Raw genomic sequence first — 14,483 nt, 5'->3', positions numbered from 1 at the left:
ACCTCGTTGGAACAGCTTAGTTGTCTTCTCTGCATATTGAGATGGGATACGTTAAAGTATTTCAACATTCAAAAAATTACAATCACCAATCAGTCTATCCAAAGTCAAATTTTACAGCTTCATGTCGCATGACTGAAATACTTATAACATGGTATGCAATAGCAAAACATAGTGTTAATTTCCAGTTCATGCATCCAGGCATTAAAATCTTACAGGTGAATGTGGTATCCCTTGCTTTACTCCTAATGTCCTAATGGAACCCACAGTCACATTTGTGTATGCATCACTGTGACGAAGGCATCAGCTGACGGCTTCAGGGTCAACCCTGAACCAAATTAGTTCTGAAAAGAGTTTCCCTTCCAAGTGATTAATAAAGATATACATAATACACAGGCTCAATGTGGACCATGCCAACCAACTGTAACTGCCTTTACCTCTACACTGGAATTTCTATTTCAATGATCTTGACACACAAAAATGGTGGCCAGGTCAGCAGATCATGAATGGTTGATCAAGTTCAAACAACAATATGTGTCATGGCACTTTATACAACATACACATATACTGTACATATCTGACCAATTGATAGATTATTTGACGAACAGCACAGTCAATGCCTGCCTCATAATAGCTCAAGGCAGACTGTAACATTCCACTGCCAGACAAATATCAATACTGTTATGTCTAGCTGAAGGCTCTATACAGAGAATATCCTGATTAGTACCATACCAGACGGACATGCCGACTCTGACTGGCGTCTCCCGGTGAGCAGCTCGTCGTCCTTGCGCCTCTTTGTCCGACGCAAACTTCCAAACCTCTTCATGGGAACCAGCAGGCCTCACGTCCGACCTGAAGATCAACCATACCCTATAACTGCACGACACAGAGATCCTGTTCGGATAGCAGAGAACTTAACACGCTTAAAAAGCCAAAAGCAAAGTCCTAAATTCCAGGAGAAGAGGTTCTCGTTCTTAATGAAACCACCAGTTCTAGATGATGGAACCGAGCTACGGAGAACTGTGCCTTCAGAAGTCTCTCTTATAGATGTTTATGCTAGTCTCTTTGTGTTTTCAGTCTGATCTTCACAGTTGCCATATATCCCAGCAGTCCACTTGTATTGCTTTAGTACCCTTTGTAGAAATGGTGCTATATTCCAGTGCTATTGATCCCCTGATTCTCTGTCTCCATTGAACTTCAATGCAGTCCGTCACTTTGCTTACTCTGTGTCAGTTGAGCAGACCCTGCTGATGAAAGGCAGACTTGCTTTGGACCACCAGTGCCGCAGATTGTCTCAGAAGTGATGCCTCTCTTCACTCATCTGCCTGCTCTCTCTCTCCTCTCGCCTTTTCTCTTCTCCTCCCTCTCTTCACTCTCTGTTTGTGGAGCGAGCAGCCCTGCCCTCTCTGCAGGAAATTGTCAGGTGCAGCTGTGTGTCTTTAAAATAGCATACATGGCAGGAAGCTGTAAAAGGAGACCAGGCAACACAAGCTAGCCACACTGTTGGTTCAGTCCTCCACACGATGTTGCCCTTTTTGCTTGGCCACTGAATTTGCATACAGATACTAAATTTGTTTCACTCTGCTAAAGGTTTTTTTTTTTTTTTTGTCTTTGTGTCACCCTCCCACTTTCATTTTGATATTCCTATTTCTAAAACTTTCAGTTGCAGATGCCAATTTTACTTCCCCTTAAATAAAATTCTTACATTTAATTACTACAGTAAACATTACTATATATATATATATATATATATATATATATATATATATATATATATATATAGTCTATTATTATTATTAAAAATAATAATAATAATATTTTGACGCTTCAAAAAGTTCATATAGAGACTCTAAAACGAATACACATGAATCAAGCGGTTTAGTCCAAATTTTCTGAAGAGACACGATCACTTTATATGATGAACAGAGCGTGAGAACAAACCTCATTGATTCTTGCAGAAGCTCAAACGAGCTGCGTAACACGAGAATGAACCTCATTGATTCTTGTTGAAGCTCAAAAATGCTGCGTAACACGAAAATTAACCTCATTGGTTCTTGAGGAGGCTCAAACGTGCTGCATAACACACAAGAATAAACCTCATTGGCTCTCGCACATCAAGCCAACATGCCTGAGCTTCCATTTACCACAACTGATGTGCGAGTTGATGAATGTTTGTATGCGCAGGGCTCGCAAAATCGCCTGCCCGACGTCCCGGGGCTATTGTGTTTTCCAGTCGGGCTACCAAAATGCATAACCAGCCTGCCCGACGGGCTATCTGAAATAGTGTTCGCTTCAGTTTTGTTATTTAATCAGATTCAGCGCGTTCTTCATCTTCAATCCGCAGCGGCGCAGAGCAGAGCCAGAGAGCGCACGTCAGAAAGGGGTGTGTGTGTGTGTGTGTGTGTGTGTGTGTTAATTTGAGTCTCATTGGTCTGTCAATGTCAGAATATTTGAGATGACAAATCAAATCAAAGTAGGCGGGCTTTATGTTCACAAGAAGCTGCAGAGCGCGAATTTGAGCAGAGCGACTCGACGCTTCAGTTTACGGCCAAGTGCGAGATAAGATGTAAGTAGCTAAACTAAACATTTCATATTTGACAGCTTTTTTAGGTCATAAATGTAAAACGAATGACAAAATTAATCAGACAAATGAATATACTTTTGTCGAATCTCGCCATTTTGAACTGAAAATAGGCCTATGTAACGTGACTAATAATTAGTTTACTGTCATTGTGAGGGGACATTAGCATTAACAAATCCGTTTTCATGTTAGGCACAAGATTAATACTGAATGTGTACATGTTGAGAATTAATATGCAATTTGTAGCCTTCAGTAAATTAAAAAACTTCAGCTTTAGGAGGGGAAGAGACAGGGCAAGATGAGGAGACTGAGAGAAAAAGAAAGAGTGATGGATAAGAAGTGAGAGCAGGTATTGACACAATCTACTGCCCACTGACATTGTTTTAAAGCTATTTCTTATCCTTTTTTGGCCTTCAAACGTCTTGAAATGGACATATCAGAGAAATAAAAAATTTGAACCCCCTAATAACCTTAAATGTAGGACCTATTTGATTATAAAGCCCTTTATTAGGAATAAGATCAATAATGAATGTGTACATACTGTGAATGAATTTAATAAACTTAGTTAGGCTACCTAGCTTTCCTAGTAGCTTTCAGTAAATTAATGCGTCTGAGAAAATGATTCATAAATCAACCTATCAGTTGACCCTAAGTTTACTTCACTGACAGACAAAAATGAAAATATATCAGTATATACCTAATATATACCTATATCAGTCAAAGCTCAGCTTTAGGAGGGGAAGAGACAGAGCAAGAGAAAAACAAAGAGAATAGGAGTGTGATGCTGACGAGGAGAGAAAAATAATCAGCTGCCCTCTTACATGGATTTAAAGCTATTGTTATCCAATTTTTTTGGCCCTCAAAACATCTTAAAATGCACATATGTAGATCAGAGAAATCAACATTTTCTCGGGGGTGCCCCTGAACCCCCCTCACTAGCCTACCTCACATTCGGGACCTCCGTGATGATAAAACCCTGCCATCTGCATGTTAATGAAACTTAATAGTGAGCATTAGACCCTAAACTAAATTGTTACTTTTTTATTTTATCATACCCTCATTGGGGGCTGAGCCACAGACACAGACTGCGTTTATAGACTTATTAAACTCCTTTGGGGTTAAGCAAAACGTTACCGGACCGACTCATCGTTTTAATCATACACTCGATTTAATTATATCACATGGAACCGATCCAACCGATATAGATATCATTCCGCAAAGTGATGATGTAACTGACCATTACATGGTAACTTGCATATTACGTACCCCGGTAATATATCATGCTGCGCCGCGTTATCGATTAGGCAGAACAATCCTTCCATCCACCATAGATAATTTTTCAAATTGCTTATCGGATCTGTCTCAGCTGCTGCCTGAACCTAAACAAACAGATGAACTAGACGAACTAACCAGCACTATGAGCACCGTTCTCTCTGGAAAATGGGATATTGTTGCACCTATGAGACTAAAAAAGGTCAGAGAGAAAATTAAAGCACCATGGTACAACAATACTACTCGTGTTCTAAAGAGAGAAACCCGTAATTTAGAGCGTAAATGGAAACAAACTAATTTAGAGGTTTTTAGAATCGCTTGGAAAGACAGTACGTCACGCTATAAAAAGGCCCTAAAAGCGGCCAGGGCTGAGCATCTCCGCAAACTAATAGAAAATAACCAAAACAATCCTAGGTTCTTATTTAACACCGTGGCTAGACTAACAAATAAACAAGCGTCACCTGAACAAAATATTCCGTTACAGTTTAGTAGTAATGATTTCATGAATTTTTTCACTGAGAAAATAGAAAACATCAGATCCACAATTGTAAACGTTCAATCTTCAATCGCGCCTTATAATTCAGCCTCGATTATCACCCCGCAAGAACAATTACAGTGCTTTACAACTATAGAACAAAAAGAGTTAAATAAATTTATCATTTCCTCTAAAACAACAACATGTTTATTAGATCCCATACCAACTAAACTATTGAAAGAAGTGTTACCTATAGTGGAAGAGCCTCTCCTCAATATTATTAACTCGTCTTTATCTTTAGGTCATGTTCCAAGAACATTTAAATTGGCAGTTATAAAACCACTAATTAAGAAACCACAATTAGACCCAAATAACCTAGCAAATTATAGACCCATTTCAAATCTTCCTTTTATGTCCAAAATATTAGAAAAAGTTGTGTCTGCCCAACTGGGCTCTTTCTTGCAAGAAAATGACACCTATGAAAAGTTTCAGTCTGGGTTCAGGCCGCATCATAGCACTGAAACTGCGCTCGTTAAAATCACAAATGATTTACTCTTAGCTTCTGACCAAGGCTGTATCTCAATACTAGTTTTACTTGATCTTAGTGCTGCGTTCGATACTATAGATCACACAATACTCTTAGATCGGCTACAAAACTATACCGGTGTTCAAGGACAAGCATTAAGCTGGTTCAGATCATACCTATCTGACCGCTACCATTTTGTCTATTTAAACGGAGAAAAATCGATCATAACTCCAGTAAACTATGGAGTGCCGCAAGGATCTGTGTTAGGCCCTCTATTATTCTCAATATATATGCTGCCACTTGGAAATATTATAAGGAAACATGGAATTAGTTTCCATTGTTATGCTGATGACACTCAACTATATATTTCATCACGGCCGGATGAAAACGCTAAATTATCCAAATTGACAGAGTGTGTTAAAGATATAAAAGATTGGATGACGCACAATTTTCTTTTATTAAATCCAGATAAGACAGAGGTAATACTTATCGGTTCAAAAAACCGCCCACAAAACCTCCTTCAATACAACTTTAACATAGTAGGGTGTCCTGTTACTTTATCCTCTACAGTAAAAGACCTGGGTGTTATATTAGATTGTAACTTGTCTTTTGAAAATCATATTTCATATGTTACAAAAAACAGCCTTTTTTCACCTTAGAAATATTGCTAAATTACGTAACATGCTATCTGTTTCTGATGCAGAAAAGCTAGTTCATGCATTCATGACCTCGAGACTAGATTACTGTAATGCTTTATTAGCTGGTTGTCCTGCATCCTCAATAAACAAGCTACAGTTAGTCCAAAATGCCGCCGCTAGAGTTCTTACTAGATCAAGAAAGTTTGACCATATAACACCAATTTTATCATCACTACATTGGTTACCTATAAAGTTCCGTATTAATTACAAGGTATTGCTACTGACTTATAAAGCCCTAAACGGCTTAGCTCCAGTTTATTTAACGGATCTTCTATCGCCCTATAATCCATCGCGCTCTTTAAGATCACTAAATTCGAGGCTTCTGGTCATACCTAGGGTATCCAGATCCACCAAAGGAGGGAGAGCATTTTCACATTTAGCACCAAAACTCTGGAATAGCCTTCCTGATTCTGTTCGTTGCTCAGATTCGCTCTCCCAGTTTAAAACTAGATTAAAGACGCATCTCTTCAGCCAGGCATTCATATAATATTTTAATCTTACAGTTAAATCCGGTCTCTACTTCATAAACGCCAGAGGAGAACTGGCCCCCGACTGAGCCTGGGTTCTCCCAAGGTTTTTTTTTCTCCATTAGGTCACCTAATGGAGTTTTTCGGTTCCTTGCCACTGTTGCCTTTGGCTTGCTCAGTTGGGGATACTTAATTTGATTAATCGATTCAACAGTGCTATTTATCTGCATTACCAAACGTGGATGTTTTACACCAGAAACATACACTGATGTACTATTTTATTTAATACTGTGAAGCTGCTTTGATACAATCTGTATTGTGAAAAGCGCTATATAAATAAAGTTGACTTGACTTGACTTGACAGACTGATTCATGTTCCATACTGGTCACACACCTTTCAGTTCAGTTAGAACCAGATGCATAGCCTATTTGTTGATATTTTGTGTTTTGAAAAAGTTTTTGATTCATTGTTTTGACTCCTAACCAATATTCTAGATTAATAAAATTGACTTTTTATCTGGGCTAGTCAAATTCATTTCGGGCTACCAAAATCTGAAGAGTGCCTGCCCGAAGGGCTACCAGCGATTTTGAAATTTTGCGAGCCCTGATGCGAATAAAAGCCTAAATTAAATCTGTTCATCATATAAAGCAATCATGTCTCTTTCAGAAAATTTGGACTGAACCGCTCAATTATGAATTAGTTTTACGATATCTTAATGAACTTTTTGAAGCATCAAAGTGGTAGTTGTGTAGACTGTCAATGGAGGGATAGAAAGCTGTAAGATTTCATTAAAATATCTTCATTTGTGTTTCGAACGACAAGAGGGTGAATAAATAATGACAACATTTTTGGATGAATAAACCCTTTAATATTAACGAGAGCAACTGAACAGCTGTTTGTGACCTCAATTCTATAGTTTTACTTCTTCAGTTTACTTCTGATTGTTCAGTACTGCCTTCTCTTCCAGGGCAGAGACAATAATATAGAAACATTACAGCAGTGACCTTAAAAAAGTGCTGATCCTATGAGCTCTGTGTCTTTGTAAGCCTGCAACTCGCGTGATTCCAGGTGTTTACACCCTGCCACAGAACGCTTCAGTCCGATAAAGAGAATAAAGCCTTCTAAACATGTTCAGAGTGAAACTGAAAGATTCAGTGGTCAATCAAAACAGACTATATTATTCTATGATATCAATGTCTGTCTCACTATAATTTAACACAGCTGTGTTTAATCAAAGCTGCAATGCTCTCTTACTCGTAAGTGATGTACGTCAGGGGAAACAGCAACTACATAACCTAAGTACTTTGAAGTATGAATTATCATCTAACTCTTCAAACTGTGATATATGATATATGATGAATGTTTGACTCACAGTGCCTCCTGCTGGGAAGTAAAGGAGATAGCTGTCACGTTTTAGGCGTTGTTGTGAGTCTAAAGCCTTGTTTACAGCTGGTATTAAAATGTGTTTTGGTTGATCGGCTCACAAGTTAACAAGGGAGTCACATTCCCGTTTACACCTGGTGTTTTAATCCTTCTTTTTTGTCTACTTTTAACCACTTCTGTCCTGATTTCTTCGAAGGGAGGGTCTATGGGCAGGAAAATGTGTGAGCTTTTTCAGATATTTTGATCTGATGGATGAAATAAGCTATGGATGAAATAGGTCTTCAGCTAGCAAAGTTTAAATCCCATCTGGTTAGCGCGCTTCCCATAATGTTTACGCATGAGGTCAGTACGGAAAGTAGATGGTCTTTTGTGGCTGTTCAAACATCGACCACATGAGTGTTTACACTACGAAAGCAATCTGGTCGAATGCATTTTTCGACTACTTCTCGAAGTGGTTGAAAGTGGACAAGCTCAAAGCACGTTTTAGACCCCGTTTACACCTGTATTATGTAGCATTGTCCATTTGTGATCAGATTGATGATAATGCTTTTTAATACCAGGAGTAAACAGGGCCTAGGGCGAGTGCAGGGGCTTATACCATGAAGCCGGTTTAGGTGACTAGCCACCTATGTTTCAGTTTAGTTTCCACCAACCCTGGGTTTTAGGTACTATGAAAGTAGCTTGGCTTCAATCGGAGTTTGTCGCCATGGTATCTTACGCTGCACGGCTAACCTGCTCCGGGGCAGGTTATGTTCTGGATTCGAGATCTCAGACTGAAGTTTGACCAATCAGCTGTGAGCAAAGAGACACTTCTGATGCGATAAAGTCACTCCACCTAGTTCTGCTCCAAATTAAAGGTCACTACACAGCAAATGATTTTTAAAGACAAAATCGTCTGGCTTATAGTAATGCTAATTTAGAATAATACATTTGTATGATTTAAATATTATTTATGTAATTATTATACCCTAAATCAATCACAGGTACAATTTTAGTTAATCTATTATTATTACGCAGAGTTTAAATGAATACACATATAAAGGTCATATAAATACGCTTTAGAATCAATAGATGAAGCTATAAAGTTCTCTCTATACCTTTATCAACTGTATAAACTAACTTCACAAATTTTACTTGCACTGATATACAGTAGCGAGACTTTTACTTTTAGTTGTCCTCTTATAGGCAGCTATTTTCTTCTTGCTGTGTAAATTTGTTTAAATTCTTAATATTTTATTTAACATGTGAATCGCGCTGCTTCTCTCGCGAGAAATGAATCGCAGTTTCACTATTTCTCAGCTTGTGATTGGTTGTTCGCTACTGATGTCACACCTAAACTCCTAAACTCCGGATCAAAGCCTGAGTTGACAGAGAAAGTTGATGATCAGCATCATGGTACCAACAAAGCCTGGTTGGACTGGTTTGGTTTTGTCACCTCGAAACTAATCCTGCAACCCTGAGTTTGTTCAACTACCATCATGGTACAGGCCCCTGGTCAGAATTAATTTATTTACCATATCATATTATAGGGTTGAAAATAATCAAAGATATTTGGAAATGAACAAAGACATTTGCTTTACTGTTTGAACCCCCTCTTTCTTACCATAAGGGTCATTTGGAATTCCTAGAGACACAGAGGTGCTGATAGTGATCAAGGCCTGCCACACAAATGTGTGTACATCGGGGGTCTAATTAGCCGCTTTCCGACCAAGTAGTTCTAGGAACTTAGTTCTAGGAACTGTCCACTTCTAAACAGTTCTAAGAACTACTCTCCCCCAAACTCGGTTTTGCTGTTTGCGTTCGCACTGGCCAAGTGGCCATAGGAACTGGTAGGAGGGGTAAGGGAGTGACACAAGCACAGTGACTTTTATTTTGACGGCCCGACGGACCTTTATTTTGGCGGCGCTGAGAACGCCAGAGCAAACAATGCTCGCATTCTCTGTGTTTATTAGTTAGCGATCTAACAGTACTGTTTAATATCTTATTAGATAGAACTGTTATAGAACGTAGACAGTATATGAAAAAAGGTTATTAGCCTACATAATCATGTTTGGCTTGGTCCCCTCAAAGTTGCGTTGGATTTTCTCTTCAGCATTTAAGGTTTAGAGACCCATCTATCACTGTTTTCCATGTTTGTATAGTTAGTTTATGGAGTAAATATATAGGCTATAATGTGTTTACATTCTAGCTGTTTTAAAAATGGCGGGTGCTGGTGTTCCGCGTGCGTTCGGCCAATCAGCGTACACTAACGTCACGGGTAGTTCCTATAGTGCTGGTTTAGACCCTACTCCGAAGTAGGAGCTAAATTAGTTCCTACAAATGGAGTTCCTAGAACTAAAATCGTTCCTAGTTCCTGCGGTGCGAACACGCCGACATCCGGGTACTATAGCCAATAGTTCTAGGAACTGTGAAAAGGTTCCTCCGGTCGGAAAGCGGCTATTGTCACACCTTTAGTACGGTGGGGGAAGTTGTAATTATCTGATTGGTCAGTTTGAATGTCTCACATTTGGGCTACAGTCACATGGTCTAGGAAGGGATAAAAGAAGATTGTAACAGTTGCTCTGTCTCTTCTTTTTCCCGGTCTTCTTTTCCTCTGGGTCCTTTTCTTGGGGCACTCTTTCTTTGTCTATTTCTCTCTACACTTTCTTTCTCTCTCACTCTCTCTTTCTATCCCTCAGATAACATTTTACATAAATGCTGGGTATGAGTAGTGATGGCCAAATGAAGCGTTTCGAAGCATTATTGCTTTCTGATACAATTGTGTCGAAAATGGTTCATTACTCGAAGCTTCATTCAGATAGAAATTGCAGCACCATCTCCTGGTGAAGTAAATGTAATGCAACAAAGCTGACAGCCATAAAATTGAAGTAACGCCCCGTTTATTACGTGTTTACCGAGGCGATCAAAGCTGAAACAGTGTTAGTGCTGTGAAACTCATTTATGTAGGTGAATTTTACAGATACTGATGAATGTCATGTGTTCACCTTGATAATAAAACATTAAGCATGATGTGTGTGTGTAATTATTTCTTTAGACAAGGACAGAAGATCAGACCAGCTTAAAAAAAAGTTGGAAACCATCACAGAAATTCTAATGGTTTATAGGAACCATTGGCTTTTACCATTTAAACCACTACATAATTCTTTTTTGTAACTGTGTGTTTGGGACATATTCCATTAGGATTTAATGCCCCCACCAATACAACCCAACACATATCAGTAGACCCACAGAGACCACTATAATTCCCATTACAACCAATAAAATTCCCATGAAAACCATTAAATCCAATAGAATTTCTGTAACGGTTTCTATGGTTTTTTTTTACCTTCACTTTTATAAGAAATACAGCCGCCAGGTTTCAAACCTGTCAACACTGGATTGGGCTGTCAAAGCAGTCAGGTGGTTCACTACAGGAGTGAACCAGTGTGTTTGCTTCAAAGTCATTTTCACGTGACTAGTGACGTAATGATACAAGCTCCGAAGCAGTGGTTCATTGCAAGGACCGTTCGAGTTCGAAGCAAGCTTCGGAGCGTCGGTGTCAGACGTAACATCACTAGGTATGAGTACTGGAGTAAAAAGTTTTTATCATCTCATACAGCTATTTTGTAACTACTTTAAGTGTAACCATAACCATATTGTCATTAAACCCTTTCAATTACAAATAATGTGCTAACTAGTTTTGATTTGGTATTGACTTTTAAGTGCTACCTATTACAATACAATATCGTCACGCAAAAGCAAAGCTCTCCAACATATTTAGCTATTGTAACTGCGCTTATTTACGTCGTTGGTAGAAGTAGCAGTGGGTGGTAATGTACAGTTTTCTACCATCTTGCTGATAACATTTCTTTAGTCATTCGGCAGCCCTGCAGCCTGAACCCCTGTAGGCAAACCACCCTTACAATATATAAGTGCAGTATGTACTGTTGTATGATTTAACACAAGTGGAGGAGGTCAAAGAGATGAATTGGGATCTCAGTGCATGTAAATGCTCAGGTTTCATATTATTCAAATAAAGTGCACAAAGACATGTATTCATAAAGCCTCAACGTGCCACCACAATCATCAGCATGAGCCCATAAAAAAGAGCTCTTAAAACTTGCAATGTGAAAATTGCTTTAAAAGCTTTTCGTCAATGTGTGTCTTTACGTCTGCGACCCTGAGGCAAAGCAAACAGGCTTCAGAAGAGTCCTCTTATTGAAGAACAATTTGGAAACATGGCCAGCACCCAGACTCTTTTAGGTGTATTAATTTAGATTCAGTGTGGAACATATAACAGGCACTCAGTCTTCCCACTCCCATCTCTAACGCTGGACACATTTATGGAATATTCTTCTCACTGAGATGCAAACAAACCTCTTCATACTATCAGGGTAGAATGACTCACTGCTCTTTTATTTAGTGCATGAATTCATTCACCACCATATTTCTTAAGAATTGTTTTATGTCTTGAACACATTTCAACTAGAAATTATAGCTGTAGTGTAGAGATAAAGGAGTTTCTCTGAAGATCAGCTATGTCTGTTTTTTTCAGTGAGAAAACATGCTTCAGACTCTTAAGAGCAGGTGCTTATGTAAAAATGTACCTAATATTGGCTCTTGCCATGAGAATATCACATTTATATATTGTATTTACCATAACATTTCGGTTGCATACTTCTTCAGTGTTATCATATCAATATACTGAAAATGAGATCTGATATTGTGCAGCAATATATAAGCTTTTAAATACTGCTACTGAAAGACAAAGCTATCATTAAAAAATCAATCCAGTCATTTTTCTTCATTATTAGAGCTGTGGGGGATTCTCAAACTAAAACCTTCAAAAAACAGAGAGGGAGATTTGTCAGTCCTTGGCTCTCGAATATATGGCTATCTAATTTAATAAAAGTATAACTAGCTCATGTTTCACATGAGAGAGTAGATCAATTGCATAAACCACATAATACATCCCCTATTACAGACGTATTATCAGTGATTTAGTAGGGTTTTTTATTTTTATTAACACACAGATATCAAGGTTAAGAAAATCATTGTGCACATATTCACTGTCAGCAGATTTTTGGAACTAACACTTGAAACCAGACTGAGAAGGTGCTGTGTTTTTTCTGCCACACTATTAATGTTAAAGCATTTGATTTGTTGAATGTTTCTCAGAAATCACATACTGCGCCTTTAAGACTAACCACTTGTGTTGTAGATGTTAGTTACATTACTTAAATTAGTTACGTAAAGCTGCAAGATATTATAAATGTTAGAAACAAGTATGACTCTCAAAGTAATAGTAAGGGTTAGGTTTGGGTTGAAAATTCTGTCATTTACTCCCCCTCGTGTCCTTCCGAATCCGACTGACTTTCTTCTGCTGAACACAAAAGATTTTTTGAAGAATGTTGGGGTTCAAACAACTGATTTTCATTTTCTATTTCCAACAGATTTAAAAAAAAAAAAAAAAAAAAAAAAAAAAAAAAAAATCATCTTTTTTGTTCCACAGAAGAAAGAAAGTCAAGTATAGAAAGAAATGAGGGTGGGCAAAAGATGACAATTTTCATTTTGGGGTAAAGTTCCATACCTATCACTTCAATCCTATCACTTTCTTTTTGCCATATTAAAAACATCCAAAACTAATGAAGAATGAAATTAAATGAAAAATGCTAAAGAAAGCCATGGACCAAGTGAATAAATCTATATTCATTTCCTCTTGATACTGACATGCACTTTACTCAGAGTAACAAGCCCAAAGAAATTGCTTTAAATAAGATTTTTTTAGGAATTGTATAAAATTTATTACAATATTGATAACTTGATTCTTCCAAGAATTACCCTTGCATAGCATAGCTATACTATCAACATGAAGTCAGCAAATGGACTGTGGGCCTGAGACTGGCCTTTAAATACTGTAACAACCCCTCACTCAAGTCATTTCCAGCCCACGACATGACTCTGACTTGAGAAACAGTAATGTGCACCCATGTCTGTTCCCTGCTATCTAAGAAACTGCTTAATGGGCATATTCGATCTGCACAATTTGGCCTAATAGCATGTGCTCAAAAATCAAAGGCTAGAAAACCCAAATCATGATCTAACCACTTCCTGTTCAGATGTTTTTGAAAGCAGTTCAACAGGAAGTCAAACTCTTGTTAAAATTCCCCATTGACACTGATGCACAATCAGCTTCCCCAAAACTATTATAACAAAATAATAGATGCAAAAACAGGTCTGTTATCAGTATATAGAGAAAACCGACTAACTGAGGAAGTTGCTGTTTGAATTCTTACCATGCTTGTTTTGTTTTTGGGTTACACTTTATTTTGATGGTCCACTTGAGACATTCTACTAAGTATAAATAACTAGTCAACTACATGATTGTCAACTAACTCAAATTAGAGTATTAGTAGAATGTAGTAAACTGTTACGTTAGGGTAAGGGTTCAGGTTAATAGAATAAGTTGACATGTAGTTGCAAAGTTACGTATGAGTAGAATGGTTGCAGAGCATCAAAATAACATATTAGCAGATATTAAGCTGACAGTCCACTAATACTCTGGCAGTTGAATGGAGTTGCAAAGATACTAGAACTTACTACTCTAAGTTAGTAGAATGTGTAAAGTGGACCATTGAAAAAAAGTGTAAACTGTTTTGGTCTTGATCTACAGCATGCTTTAATATGCTCATGGAGACAGCTGAGACTGCAGTGAGCATCAGATCACTTACATGAATACATTTACTCTCACTTGCGACCTAAATACTTCATACAGTGCTTCAACTCCTGATGGCCATAATTTGATATGTTTTATGAGGGAAAGAATAATAGAAATAAAATAACAATTTGTATTTATAAAATGGATAGTTCTGGTCCTGGATACTGATTGGTCAATACTAAGGTTGGGAATTGAAAATCGGTCAGGAATCGGACACTTGTTATAAAAATTAAACTTTGATCACTCTTATCGATTCCTTTGTGTGCATTTAAAGGTCCTGTTCTTCGTGATCCCATGTTTCAAACTTTAGTTAGTGTGTAATGTTGTTGTTAGAGTATAAATAATATCTGTAAAATTATAAAGCTCAAAGTTCAATGCCAAGCGAG

At 37.9% G+C, this 14,483-nt stretch overlaps 1 protein-coding gene across 10 annotated transcripts in view; it reads right to left on the bottom strand.

The window, feature by feature from the left end:
• Positions 1–14,483, bottom strand: part of prkag2b (protein kinase, AMP-activated, gamma 2 non-catalytic subunit b) — a 44,378-nt gene that overhangs the window by 18,870 nt on the left and 11,025 nt on the right. Inside the window, exon 1 of one of the 10 annotated variants that reach the window (XR_014030852.1) lies at positions 730–1,411. The exons of 6 other annotated variants lie outside the window; for them this stretch is intronic. Coding sequence is in view for 1 of the 4 variants with exons in the window: in XM_081375429.1 (XP_081231555.1) it covers positions 730–823 (94 nt within the window). In the remaining 3 variants the exon portion in view is untranslated. Of the gene's footprint in view, positions 1–729; positions 1,630–14,483 lie in introns of those variants that run through there. 3 more of the 10 variants (XR_014030853.1, XM_081375429.1, XM_081375431.1) reach the window with 3 other exon arrangements.

The sequence above is a fragment of the Scardinius erythrophthalmus genome (genome assembly GCF_964197995.2).
Source record: "Scardinius erythrophthalmus genome assembly, chromosome: 9".
NCBI classification, from domain to species: Eukaryota; Metazoa; Chordata; class Actinopteri; order Cypriniformes; family Leuciscidae; genus Scardinius; species Scardinius erythrophthalmus.
This window is presented reverse-complemented; position numbering and strand designations above follow the sequence as displayed.